Below are 14422 nucleotides of genomic sequence, written 5' to 3'. Positions count from 1 at the left end.
CGTTGATACGGCATGGTGTTAAATGTGGATAGAAACACAGAGCAATTCCAGTCTGTTTTCCTTGGAAGTAGCAGGGAGCAGGAGTCAGTGAACAAAGGGCTGGGACCCAGCACGGTGCCTGCTCGAAGCAAACGTTCCACACACAGGGGAGTCGAGACACAGCAGGTGCGGAATGTGACAACTGAAACATCAGAGATCTGCCATACAACGTACGGCCGGCCGATGCATGCGCCAAGGAGGACAGACCTCACTGCTGCTGTGGCGGGGCAGTGCCACCAAGTCCGTTCTGACTCCTCGTGGGCCTGTGGTGGCACAGAGCAAGCACTGCCCGGTTCGTCGCTGGCCGGGATGACCAAAACACCGCTTGTCAAAATCTCTGGCAATTAAGCTAAACGTTGTCTTCAGTAGATGCACTTCTTAGCCAAAAAACATTCCCACTAGTAAACATGACGCTGGCTGACCTACTTATTTATGTTTGTATTTGTGTATGTGTGTGTGTGTGTGTGTGTGAGAGAGGGTGGGGCAGGCTGGGGGAGAGCGGGAGGGGGATTTGATGATACACACACAGGTCCCTGCGTTTCAAACATACTTGATCTGGAGGACATGAAGCCTTTTGGAGATGCGGGATGAGGATGCAGGGAGCATGCAGCTCTCCCCCCTGCTGCACACACTGATATGGAATTACTCACACACTTGGAGAAAGTCAAGATGCCAGTTTTCAGCCCAAACCGAGGCCCAATGCACCAGGGCCTCAGGATTCACGGCACTAATAACAGTCATCGAGGATTTGAGAGCTGCCGCCTGAGTGCGAAAGGGCCTGAGAGCCGACCCAGTCGAACCGTGCCAGCCCAGAGCTCCCGCCGCTCGGGCCGGATGGCCAGCACCTCCCTACTCTCCCACCCCACAGACACTCCCCGCTCTGTGCCACGTGGCAGTCTTCTGTACTGGGACCTATGGACCCAGGCTAAGGGGCTCAAGCTTGCCTACTGGCTGGTGGATGGCACAGGGCCAGGCAGCATCAGGTGCTCATACACAAAGGAGCCAGACTCACACTGATGGCATGTGCCCTGGGCTCCACTTGTAGAGGGGATTGGTGGGGGGAGTGGGGGAGACACTGAGAAATTTCTACTGGTGGTCCCAGCTGTCAGAGACTACTTGGAAATTTAGGAAGAACAGCACAAAATAAAAAGAACTACCAAAGGCCAGCATCTTCCCCTCAAAGAGTTGGGAAGGCAGACAGAGGCAGGAGAGAGGGCAATGGCAGAGGGGAACCTGGGGAGGGAGCGGGGACAGGCGCAGGAACAGCAGGAAACAGAATCCATCCACACTGCAGGGAACAGTCTCTCCTTAACTTTCATCTAAACCAAGGAAGAGAGCTCAAACAATCACACTGATGGTTCTAGACCAGCGGTTCTCGATCTCCCTCATGCCACCACCCTTTCATGCAGTCCCTCATATTGTGGTGACCCCCAACCATAACATTATTTCCTTGCTATTTCATTACTGTAAATTTGCTACTGTTATGAATCAGGCAACCCCTGTGAAAGGTCATAAAAGGGTCGTTCAACCCCCAAAGGGGTTGCAATCCACAGGTTGGAAACCACTGTTCTAGATGCTACTTCCTGCCCTCCACCCCTGACAGTCACTACACAGCACCCCACAAAGGTCCACCAGAGGGGGGCACTCCTCCTTAGGGTCACCCCCCCACCCCCGCCAGCCTCACTCCTGTCACCAGGCACACAACAGCTACAAAAAGATGAAGAGTGCACCCTTGGGGTCCAGCTGCCACAGGGGGCCCTTCTGAGACCCACCTCCATTTCTCTGCTTCTGCCCAGCCCAGAGGCCCTTCCTCTGTCCCCATCCATCTTGGTCAATGCCCGTCTACTCTTCCTGACCAGTTTAGGCGACCCTCTTTAAGATGGGTGGGAAATACCAGTGTGTCCATCAGTTTTAAGTGTTAACTGAATGGCTTCTGGGCATCCGTTTTCAATCTGTCAATCACTGCCGTTGGGGGTGGGCGGTCCATTCTGACCCCGTGTGCGTGCAGGCAGAACTGCGGCTGTGTCACCATGGGCATGGGTACTATCTCTGGCCTTGGCTCCCGAAACCCCTCCCTGGGCGCACGCCAGCCGGGGGCGCTGCTCTCAGAGCTGCGCCCAAACTGCAGCCGGCCCTGCCCCCCACAGAACAGACGGGAGCAGAACACCACGTCTTTCTTCCCAGGAGGTGCTGGGAAAGCCAAACTGCTAGCGCTGCAGCGGGGAGCCCAACACCTTAAGCTACTACGCCACCAGGCCGCCCCATCCTTAGAGAGGAGGACGCTCAACAGGCCACTTCGGCCAATGATTATTCCAGGACTGGGTCCAAGAGATGGAAGGGGAGGCACACAGGGGGACAGGGAGATTTTCGGAAATACAAATGGGGGGGTGCAAAAAATCGCGGGTCCACGGAATTAAAAGCTGATGGAATTTCACCCCACGAACTTTCTGAAGCCCTCTTGCCCAGTGGAAGGATAGAAACCCTTGAGGAAAACCTGTGTTTACCCACTTCTTCCGATTTTGAATGTCAAGATGGGAGAGGATGTCTGGAGCCATATCGTGAGTGAAGAGCCAGGTGCTAAGAAAGGTAGAGTCACCCTTCAAGCCTGGAACCAAACTTACCATGCTGTGCATTGCAGCCATGCAATAGACAGGCCTGTCCGGTGAACAGGGAGCCCTGGTGGCCTCGTGAGCTCCTCGCTGGGTTGGTAAGTACCAGGCCAGCAGTTCACACCCACCGGATGTTGCACAGGGGAAGCAAGAGGATTTTGGCTCCTGTACAGATTGACAGCCACAGAAAGTCACGAGGGCATCCTACTCTGTGAACTGACTTGATGGCGGTGAGTCTGGGTCACAGGTGAGCAGGAGCAGCCGGGCGGTATACACGCCGTAGAACAATCAACCCCCCATCATTCGAAGGGCAGCGTTTGTCCCAGGGACCAGCTCTGAAGACAGGAATAGAGAGGAACGAAAGACTCATGGGAAAGGAAACGCAGGGGGGCGGCGGGGGCAGGAAAGTGCTATTCCTGGTGTCATGAGACGACGTGCACGCGTCACTGAACAGAGAACTGAGGTGCTGTGAATGCTCACTCCCATGGCACAACAAACAAGTTTTTAGGGAAAAAAAATAAAATACAGATAGAGACTGGAAAAGACCTGGGTTCGTGGTGGGTTTCTGAAACCCTCACTGAACCAGACCCGAAGCGTCTTGTTAAAAAAAATAACGAAATGTCTGGACAGTTGGCACCTGTATTGGTCACAAATGTGTGTTCCCTTACCTGCAGCTGGAACCAACTCTTTCCAACAGAAAAGACGTCACTTGTCCCTTGATGAGGACGTGTAGATGAAGCGACCCTTCCCCTTTTGAAGAGCTATGTTTAACCCCTTAGCACTGACTGCATGGCTGGTCATCGTTAAGATAAGAATTAAAAAACCTTCTCATCAGGAACCCCAATCGCCAGCACCCGCAAAGGCCATGCACTGAGCTCACCGATATGTGTGTGAACGTGGTTAGATGGAAAATGAGAGGAAGCCAGGAGCCTGTGGTGAAATTTTCAGTGATGACATTCATGAGCGGGTATTTTAAATACCTGCATGGGTGAAACAATGCCCATCTCTGGGCCAGATGCAGCAGGTGGTCCACCAGCCAATGACCTTTCCACGTGAACTCGGAAGCCATCCACCCCCACCCCCCTTCCTGCAAGGTGCCTTCTTCTTCTTGACCCCTCAAGTGTAATCTGTAGCCTGGGACCATCAATTTCACCTGGAAAAACAAGTCAGGTTTCCATTCCACCCTCAACCATCTTAATCTTAACTATACCCATGGCCGTAGCCACCCTGCCTGGCAGAAAAGGGCTGCTCCTTTAAGTCCTATGGGATCCAGACTTCATGGATCTATTGGAGCTGACTAGATTCCCAAATCTATTGCTTAGAGATAATATTTAAACATTAAACCAAAAAAAATCCCTTGGAATCTTAATGTCTTCTTTAAATCAAACAACATTTTTGCTTACCCCATGAAGAACGTCTGCCTTCAAAGACCGCAATTGCAGGGTGGTATAGTGGATTATGCATTGGGCTGCTAACCAAAAGGTCAGCAGTTCAAACCCACTGGCTAGTCCTCAGGAGAAAGATGAGGCTCCCCGTTCCCCTAAACGTTTACAGCCTCAGAAACCCAGAAGGGGAAGTTCTACCTAGGCCTATAGGTTGACTCAATGGCATGTGTGTTTATAAATATATTCAATTATATATACTATATATTCAACTATATATACTACATATTCCATTATATATACTCATACGCAATATATATGGTATACACGTTAAAATATACAGTATATATATTCCACATATATATATGTTCAAATCAACAATCACTGACTCACTCTCTCACTGCCATCGAGTCAATGCCAACTCACTCTGTAGGGCAGGGTAACTGCTCCTGTGGGTTTCCAAGACTGTAACTCTTTGTGAGAGGAAGAAGCCCATCTTTCTCCCCACATCAACAATAGCAACCCAAAAGATGAGACAGAAGCTTCCGTGAACTTATGTTAATGAGCGGAAACAAGTCAGACAAGGAGAGGGAGAATTGCTGAACCACTGGAAGGACCGAATCGGTTTCGCTGAGCTGCCCGTGTTGACACAGGCATGCTCCACTGTGTCCATGCTCAACGGTAGCAACAATGATGACAAAGTAGATTTAACACTCAGCGCAGAGAGGTCATTTCCTGCTGAAGCCCCGACTGCTTCATTCCGTGGGACTCACTCACCATTTCTCATGTGGATCAATGACCACCCTGCATCGTTTTTTCTGTTTATTAAGAAGTACGTTGGGTGAGTCCTATGGTGTGGTGGAGACACTTTGGGCTGCTAGCCACAAGGTCAACAGTTCAAAACTACCAGTCACACCAAGGGAAACTGACTGACAGGACTTTCTACTCCTGCAAAGAATGACAGTCTGGGAAACCCACAGGGGCAGCTCCACCCTGTCCTATGGGGTCTCCGGAGTCAGCATGGACTCCGTGGCAGTGACTTTTGAGTACACAGGATAAAATTCCAGTCTGTGCACGACACTGCTGTTGATCCAGTACTTTATCTACGTATTTCAATTGCACAGCTCTATGAATGGGAACTCTAATGAGCCCCATTTTACAGATGAAGACACTGAGGCCAAGAGCCATCAAGAAAGCTCCCTATGGCCATCCAGCCAGCAGGTGGCAGAGTCTGATTAAAGCCGAAGTTCACCCAGGCTCTCTTTTGAGTATATTCTTGACAGTTTTATTCTCCAAGAACTAGGAACCGTTCTAAGCTGGAGGAGGCCGTAAAGAGAAGGCAGTTTCAGACTCTCAATTTTCAGAAGCAGAAGGATGAAGGCATTTTCTGAGGTCATGTGGCATTTGGGAATGAAATTCAAGTCCCAAGACTGTCGGTCCAAAGTTTTCCAACTGGGCTCTTCCGGGGGGAGTTGCCTGGTTGCAAGTTCCTGGGCTCCTGAGCTGAAGATATTTAGCCCATGGGCTCAATAGCATGACGTGCAACTGTGATGGTGGCAGGGACTACGGCCGCCTGCTGGAATGGGCCTCTGGGATTTGCCACCTCTCCAGGGTGTGGCCCCTGGAAGAGAAGGCATCCAAAAAAGAGAGAGAGAAGATGTCCACCAGAGAAAGGCCATTTTAACAGCCGCCAGCAATTTGCTTCACTTCCACTGGCAGCCTCCAACTCCACATAATGTCACAGGTCACAGAAATACGTGGAATGGGCCTGTTTGGGGGGAGGGGAGGTGGTGCTGAACAAAGAAAGACCCAGTGTCCTATCTAAAGAGAGGCTGCTAGCCAGGTCCCGCCATCTGCTGCGGGGGGGAAGGTGCCCCTTGGGGCCAGGCCTGCTCAGTGTGCCCAAGAAGCATAGAATCTGGATTTTATTTTTTTAATAATGTTTTGAATCAGTTCAACTTTGAATGAAAAAGAAAGGGGGAAGGGGGCTTCAGGACCAACAAAATCCACCAGTTCCTAATGTCATACACTCTCACTCACACGGCTACCCTATCAGAGACCACCAACCCAAAGTTCTAGAACAGACCTAAGGTTCAACCCTCATCCCCTCTCCCTCTGTCGCCTCCTATCCATTTTGATAAAGGAGGTTTTTCCACCTGAGGCTGCCGGAGGGAAGATGAGCAGGTCCTCAAACTACTGGACCCCGGCTGGGGAGGGTCCCCAAAGCCCTCAGGGACACTGGAGAGAGCTGTGCCTCTGTGCTTCACTAGCTGCTCCACAGTGATTGGGGGGGGGGGGCAGGGAACAGCTCATAGCTGCCGTGCCTCATGGAGTACTGAGGACAGCTCCCCCTTGAGAATAGCTCTAGGCCTGGGAGGAGCAACTGAATGAGGTCCACATGCTGGCCTGCAGGCCTACCCTGCCCCAGAGGACAGCACTCACACCCGGGCACTGCCAGGGCCCAGCTCCCCAGCACCCTCCCTGCTGATGAGCTGGTGTTTACTCAGTGGGTCTCTTTTATGTACCCCTCCCCACCAGGGCTACTTTCTGTTCCTCCCTGTGCCCACTGGAGAGAAGAGGGGGCACAGAGCTATGACATCACGCAGCATATGGCGATCGGCTCACGGAAAACCCAGTACCAAGCTGTCATGTGCGCCGGTGGAAGCTGCAGCAAGATGGCAGGGCAACCAACAAGCCGTTTCCTTTATTCAGCAAACCTTCACTGAGGGACAAATGCCAACCAAGGGCAGGGCCCCAGCAGGCTGCCGAAAAGGAAGCCAACAGGTGGATGGGCAAGAAATCCTCGGGGAGGTTAGAAAACTGAGAAAGATCATGAGAATGATAGGGCTGGAAACAGATTCCCTCACGAAGAACAGAGTCGCTGGCTATCTATCCGGTGATGAGGCCAAGCTAAGAATACCCCATCACGCTCCAAAGGAATGGATGCACGTAGGTCGTGAACGATAACTAGGTCAACGTCAGCTCGCACACTCTCCGTCACCTCCCTCCCACTTGAGCTACAAAGACGCAGAAGTGATGGATACTTCAGAATGTACATGAAGTAAAGGAAAGGAAACCATAGAGAAAAACAGAGAGGGGTCCCTCTAAACACGCAAATAAGAACATACGATTTCAAGCACATACGAATCAAGGCCGTGTCACCTGGTTGGGGTGGGGGCGGGGGTATTCATTATGAGTCACAGAGGGAGCAGCAGTCTCAACACCCAGCCAGGGGACTGGAGTATCTGAGGACACAGCTGAACCCAGAAGCATGCTGCTAGCTTCGAATGGCACGTGTGCACCCACCACACAGAGTCACAACAAAAGAGGGGGCTCCTGGCCCTGTCAAGGGCCCTTCATGGAGCAAGGCACCCACAGAAGGCTGGAACCCAAGCTTGTAAGTACCAGAGAGTATGTGGGGCAGGAAAGGCATTCCCGGCTTAGCCATCTACTTAAGTTCTGGCTGTAGGACACAGGCCTTACAGATTCGGGGCAGAAGAAACACACAAGTACTTAGCATTCACAGAGAAAGCCATTCATCAAAGTCGCAGAGTTTGGAAGAACTGACCCCTGAAGAAACCGTGACCCTAGCCCTATTATAGAGAAAGACTGGAATAGGTCGGGTTTGTGTTTTTGTTTTGTTTTTAATCCTCAAAGGGCAGGAAGGGGACTGACATCCGTAAAATGAGAAGAGTTGTTGAGAAAAAATAAAGGAGGAAGTTGTGTAAAGGGGCCAAAATTCTCTAAGTGGGCTTCAGAAAGTTCAAGGAAAGGTGGAACTGAAAGGTAATGGAATTAGCTTTTCACAGATTGTTTGAAGCTCCCCCCACCCCCTGGTTGTACTTCTTGAATTTAAAGCACATCATTGTGGAAATTAAAAGCTCAACGAATGAGCAAAATAATAGACCAAACAGACATAAAGCAAGCTGGCTAACAGAGTCTATAATTGAGAAAGCACAGCAAGATACAAAACTGGAAAACTAAAATTTTTTTAAGTTGAGACACATGGAAAATAAATCGAGAAATTATACACACAGACATATTTTTCTTGTCCCAGGTGGATGGTAGTAGAGATGACGGTGAAGAGGGACTACTCAACAGATAAGCTGACACCAAGCCCCACCCCCTGCCATCAATGCTGACGCAGAAGGGTTGTCAGTCTGTACAGGAGCAGCCAACCTGCTCTTTGAACTGTCAGCCGCGGGCAGCAGCTCAAAGACGCCACCAGGGTTCCTCTAACAGATGATAGCTGAGAAGTCTCCAGAATTAAAACAAACAAAGCATAGGGCTTCTGACTTTAAAAAGCTCCCAGCATGCAAAGCCCAGGAAACCCAACCATGCAATCCTGAACTTGGTTGGATCGAAATAAATAGAACTCCACCAAAATGTCCACCGAGATTTTTCTTTTCATCTTTAAATTTGCACATACTTTCCAAGTGTGCTCACCGCTGAAAAGACATGGTTTTTAAAAGCAGGGAGTGAAGGAGCATTTACCATGTCAAACACACACCTGTAATAGGCATGTTTCTTTTAAAGGCTGTCCTTGGGGGATTTACACTGTACCCCAGGAAATGAGAAGGAGCTCTGGCGTGGTGCCCACCCCCCAGGGGAACGGGGAGACCTGGTGGTCCACTGTGGCAAAGAATATGGTCTAGAAAATTCTATGGGGACAGTTCTACCCTGTCCTGTACCCAGCAGCAGAGGAGGTAAACTCTGTATAGAAACAACTTAAAGCAAAACACAAATTGTAACTGCCACGGAAGGATGTCACTAAAATGTGGCACCTTGCCCTTCCTCTGCCGGAGCAGAAAGGAATGACTAGGGGGAGAGCAGAGGGGGAGACGCTTAGCAGAAGCATGGCGGCCTCACCTCTGTACGGCAACGCCCCCGTGCTTCCCGTGGATGGGTCAAAACAATCCAACCACCATGAGAATTACATGATCCACGCCAAGCAATACTTTCACCTCTTACTTAATTATACATGCTGGACCACCCACTGGCATGGGGAGGGGGGTGGCGGAAATATAACATCTCCATTGTCAATTAAACTAACACCCTAAAACCCTGCCACTTAACATCATTTCAATTAGGACGGCTTTGTTCTTTTCCTGAAGTGTCAAGTAGACAGAGGGAAAGGTAAAAATGTGCGTGTGTGTGTGTGTGTGTGTGTGTGTGTGTGAACTGATAAACTGAAGACTATTCTGATTCATCTTCTATCTCAGGAGCCCTTGTGGAAGCATTCTGTTGTTAACTGAGAAGAGGATGGTTGGGAACCCCTCCACCCCCCACCCCATGGCTCCACAAGAGAACGGCCTGAAGATGCTGTCCTGTAAGGATAGCAGGGAAGGAAACCACAATGCTGTCACATGGGGCTGCTAGCAGCTGAAATGACTGGGCAGCACTTGACATCAATTATCCACGAGGCCACTGCCCTGTCACCAATCTCAACAGGAAAGCAGCACAGGTGTGCGCAGGATTGCCCTGGTCAACCTCCTGTCAGGGAGAGAGGGGGGTCAGTTTGGGGTGGCACGAGTACCACCCTGGGCTCTCCCAAGACATGAGCCAATGGAGACAAGGGCCCGTCACTGCTTCCTCAGAGCCAAACCACGGCATTCACCGCCCACTCCGGAGGAAACAAGTGACAAAGGCACAAAGCCAACTAGATGCATCCCTACTGGCAGAGAGGGGCGCTCACACCTCACGGATTGACTTTTCTCCTAGGGCACACCCAGCTTCCTCAGGATGCCCAGAGCTTCCCAAACTGATTTGGTCAGCCTTTCCGGAAAAAGCGGGGAAAATGACTCAGCGCCCTCCTGGCGGTGAAAAGCCCATAACCCAGGAGAACGTGTAGGTGTCTGCTCCTGCAAGCCCCCCTCCCCTCAATCATTCCAGCGCCCTCTCCACGGGTGTATGTCCCCTTTGGGAAACCCTGCCTTAGCCAAGCTCATCGCCCACCATCATCTCAAAAGCTGGTACCTTGCCTTGTTGTTGTTCAGCGCCGCCCAATTGACTGTGAGCGCTCCCAGGAGCTAACGCAGAACTGCCTCGTGGGAGTCTCTGGGCTGCAGTCTTTACAGAAACCAGGTCTTTCAGCCACTGGATAAGCTTTCAAACCTTCAACCTTCCAGTGAGCAGGGCTCAACCAAGGCTCCTTCCTGCTCTACAATTCCATCAAAGACCCATCTTACGACTCCCCCTGGAAACTCCAACAATAACGGGGTGTAGGCATTCATTACTGGAAAAAATGGAAGTAGCTACTTTGAACCCACAGAAGACCTGGTGGTGTAGTGGTTACATGATGGCTGCTAACCACAAGGTCAGTAGTTCTCAGTCACCAGCTGCTCTGAGAGACATGAGACCCTCTGCTCCTATACAGATCTACAGCCTTGCAAACCCACAGGGGGCCGTTCTACCCTCCCTTGTGTGAGCGCGTGTCTACATGTGCCTATGGTGTGCATTTGTGTGTTTTCAGGAGTGCGAGAAAGAGCCCCGATGGCACTGTGGGTTTGGTTTGGGTTAATAGCGGAAAGGTCTATGTTTCAAAGCCACCAGGCGTTCTGCTGGTGAATGGCGAGGCTTTCTCCTCCCAGAGAGAGTCACAGGGTCAGAAACCCACAGTGAGAGTTCTACTCTGTCCTACGGTGTTGCTATGCGTTGGAGTCCTCCCAACGGTAGTAAGGGATTTGTAGAGGTTGAGCCAGTGGGCCCTGTTATCCCTCTCCTTTCCAACCCCTCTGGGACCTTTCTCCACTCTTGACTTCTCTGTAGCAGTCCTTTCTCAAGCATTTCAGAGTCACTTTTTCTTCTTCCCTACACCTTTAAGCAAGATACTGCTTTCCCCTGTAAGCCCATAAAACAGCAGATACACAATGCTTCCAACACTCCTCTCTGCCTCTCTCCAAGTGCTCTCGCTAATGTCCCCTTCCTGGACAGAGAGGTCACTAGTCTGGCCAGGAAGGGCCTGATATGGGGGGTCAGGGACACTACAAATCCAGCGATGCTCATCTGAGTCCACTCCTCTGTTCCAGCCTCTCTGCCCACCACAGACCTCCCGGCTGAGGCAGAGGATGAGAAAGTTGCTCAGACTACCCACCTTGTCCAACCCAGCTTGTCCCCATTGGCTATGCTGAGCCCTCACCCAACCAGACATCAGACTTCCAACTCTGCTGCCTTTTTTTTTTTTTTTTTTGCAGTCTCTGAGTGATACTAACTGCTAACAGGTTCTGCGGCTTACGAGAAGGTGGATGTTGTGGACCCACCCGGGAGTTCCGAGGGAGCAAGACCTGGCAGTGTGCTTCTGTAGAAGCAACAGCCGAGGACACCCCATGGGGGCAGTTGTCCTCTGTCACCAGGGATTGCTAGGAGTTAAATATCAGCTCAATGGCAACTAACAAAAATAACTCCTCCTCCTTCTTTTTTTTCCCCCCAGCTCCTGCATGGTGTGAAGGCTAACAAGCTCAACAGCTAACTGAAACAGCTGAGGTTCGAGTCTCCATGGAGTGCCTGGGAAGAGCAGTCTGGTGATCTGCTTGAGCAGATGTGGCACACAGCTGTGTTCTCTGATGCCTCTGGTGCCCTCGTGGGGTCAGAATCACCCAGAAAACACAAAGTGCATTTGGGTCAGAACCTCACAAGAGGGGTGGGTGGTATCAACAGCAGCAATGAAATTCTCAAATGTCACTCCCATGCCCGGCTGAACTGGCAGCTCTGCCCTCTCTGTGCCTGCCCTCCCGATGGCTGAGCACCTCTCCACAGCTCAGGTCTCCCGGAAGATGCCACTCAGCCCTATCCCCCCTCAAAATGAGCGAACGACGAAGCCACAGAGTGGGGCTTACTCGGTAAGATCACTGCAAGCAGCCCTCACCCTGGTGGTGCAAGGGTTGAGTGCATGGCTGCGAACTGATAGGCTGGCAGTTCAAATCCTGCCAGCCACTCCGAAGGACAAAGACCTGATGATCTGTTTCCCTAGAGATATGTTTGGAAACCCGATGCCGTGAAGTCCATTCTGACCCACAGCGACCCTGGAGGACAGTTCACACGCCCCCCCAAAGGGGCCCCAAGGCGGGCAGCCAAACACACCCTTCTCCTACGGAGCGCCTGGGGGATTCCAATCACCTGCCTTTCCGAGAACAGCCAGGCCCTTAACCACCACACCGCCAGGGCTCCTTTCCATAAAGAGGGCAGCTAACCAAACCTTACGGGGCAGTTCGGCTTTGTCCCCTAGGCTCTCGCTGTAAATCAGCATCCACTCAACAGCACCCAGCAGCAACAAGCTCACGGCATGGGGGCAAGTAACCTGAGACCTTGTCCCTTCCCACACAGGGTGGTCTGAGCCAAGCCTCCGCACTGTGTGGTCACCTTGCCTGAAAGTAACAGAGCTGTCCTACGGACACGAAGGTCCTGTCCCATAAGGTGGGGGCAGGCAGAGTTTTCTCAGCTCCAGAGGTGCCTCCTGCCCCAACTCTGCTGGGCTGTGAACCACTGGAAATGAATGTTTAATAAGCTTCTGCATCGGCTGTATACTTTGGCGGCGTGTGCTGCAGCCCCAGAGACCTCCAAGAATTAATACAGGTCCCAAAGGAGCCAGTGGGAATTGCTGAGGCAGAGGTAGAATCTGATTTGATGAATAGAAACATACTTTCAGAGCGGCAGAAGCAAAGTGCGCTCACAAATGCCTGTTCACTCCAGGAGGGTGTCTCATGCTGTCTAAGGAACACTCTCCAAGAAGGGTCTTAGGCCCAGACTGGGCACAAAAGGCACCACCACCCTGCTCCCCTGACCAGCGCTGTCCTCTCCTGGGGTTACTGGGAGGCAAGGTGCAAGCCACACCTTCCAGTCTCCCCTTTTTCTCAAGCTTCATTTTGCTTTTCGCTCTTCCGTCAACCCTCGCTCGCATACCATCTCTCCCCTCTTCTCCAGATCAAGGTGCCTGATGGGTCCCTCTCACTGGAAGCCTGGAGGTCTGCATGCACTGTTCCTCAATCCCAAACCCTGCCACGGGAGCCCACTTCCCAATCCCAAACCCTCAGCATCCTGAGGGGCAATGTCAATCCCACCCAGGGCATGTTGGGAAAAGTGCCTGTCACTCACAGGGAGTGAGGACCCACCCCCACCCACCACCCTCAGCCACGAACGCTTCCGAGAGAAGAGCCACGAGAGAAGAGCCACTCCTGGAAGCCTCCTGCCTGGGGCTTCTGAACTTTCCCCTCCAGCCTGGGGTTCCAGAAACAAGGCATTTCTCTGCCCCTTTATGTTTTCCTTACTAACTTGATATTCTTTGCATTCCACAACTTAACTGCACGTTTTCAATCGCCTCCGAGGCGTACCCAAAGAGGGAAAACCGGGACATTTTCCCTCAAAACAATCAAGGAAAATGGACACTAGAGAAATACACGTCCTTATGGTTTCAACTGGCCCATGCTTGCTTGTGGCTGGTGCCATGGCTTCAGCAAACTTCCTCACTCTGGGACGAGGACAGAAAGGTTTCCATTCCTTTCCTGGTTGGTGAGGCAGGACCTGATTGCCACCAGGCCTAGTGACCATGAGACCCCCATTCAAATCGAACCAGCTGTGCCAAAGGGCAGCGGTGGCTGCCATCTTGTGGCCCACGGGGCCTGGCATCTCTGTGCCTCGGCGCCTTACCTTGTCTGCCATGATCATGGAGGCGCCCCCGTGGATGCCCAGGATGGGGACAAGAGTCTGCGAGGAGATGAAATCCAACATCTGGGCCACGGCCTCCTGGTCGGTGTCGTCCCCGAAAACCAGGCCGTGGATGCGTGCCCCGGACATGAGGTCGCACACGTGCGTGATGAGGCTCTTGGGGTCGGTGCGGTTCATCAGCAGCGCCACCACGTTCACGTCCAGGGGCAGCCCCGCCGCCTGCTCGGGGCCCCACAGGGTACGCAGCTCCCGCTCAGTCACGTCGTGGCTGTGGCCCAGCAGCACCGCAACATTCAGCGCTGGTGGCCCCTTCTCCGCCGCCTCGCCCGGCGCGGAGCCGCACCAGACCAGAAGGGTCTGCAGCACCAGCAGGGTCCAATAGCCCAGTCTGCCCATAGTCGCCACTTAAGGTCCCTGCGGGGAGGAGGGAGACCAGTGGAAAAGAGATATAAGGCCAAGTGAGTCTGAAGGGCTCCTAGACCCGCCCCAGCTCCAGGAGTGGGGGGGGGGGCGGCTGGCAGTAGCTCACTCTGAGAGCTGGCTGAGGGTAGCTTAGCTGCCATTCCCAGACCCCAAGGCTAGTCACACCCTGGAACCCTTCTCCAATTTCATTCACAACTCCAGCCCCCAAACTCATCCCCAACTCTGGCCATGGCTGGCTGCTGACCGGGCTCCTAGGCATCTAGCGAAAGCCCTCCACCCACCCCTTGGTCTCCAGGCGGGTGCAGACCA

The 14422-nt window shown here is 52.3% G+C and overlaps 1 protein-coding gene across 2 annotated transcripts in view; it reads right to left on the bottom strand.

Moving 5' to 3' along the window:
* Positions 1-14101, bottom strand: part of GRIN2A (glutamate ionotropic receptor NMDA type subunit 2A) — a 417372-nt gene extending 403271 nt beyond the window's left edge. Inside the window, exon 1 of one of the 2 annotated variants that reach the window (XM_075528219.1) lies at positions 13673-14101. In XM_075528219.1, coding sequence (XP_075384334.1) covers positions 13673-14086 — 414 coding nt within the window. In that variant the 5' untranslated portion in view covers positions 14087-14101. The remainder of the gene's footprint in view (positions 1-13672) is intronic. The other variant, XM_075528220.1, reaches the window with a different exon arrangement.
* Between the last annotated feature and the right edge of the window lie 321 nt (positions 14102-14422).

This window comes from Tenrec ecaudatus, chromosome 12 (genome assembly GCF_050624435.1).
Source record: "Tenrec ecaudatus isolate mTenEca1 chromosome 12, mTenEca1.hap1, whole genome shotgun sequence".
Classification (NCBI taxonomy): Eukaryota; Metazoa; Chordata; class Mammalia; order Afrosoricida; family Tenrecidae; genus Tenrec; species Tenrec ecaudatus.
This window is presented reverse-complemented; position numbering and strand designations above follow the sequence as displayed.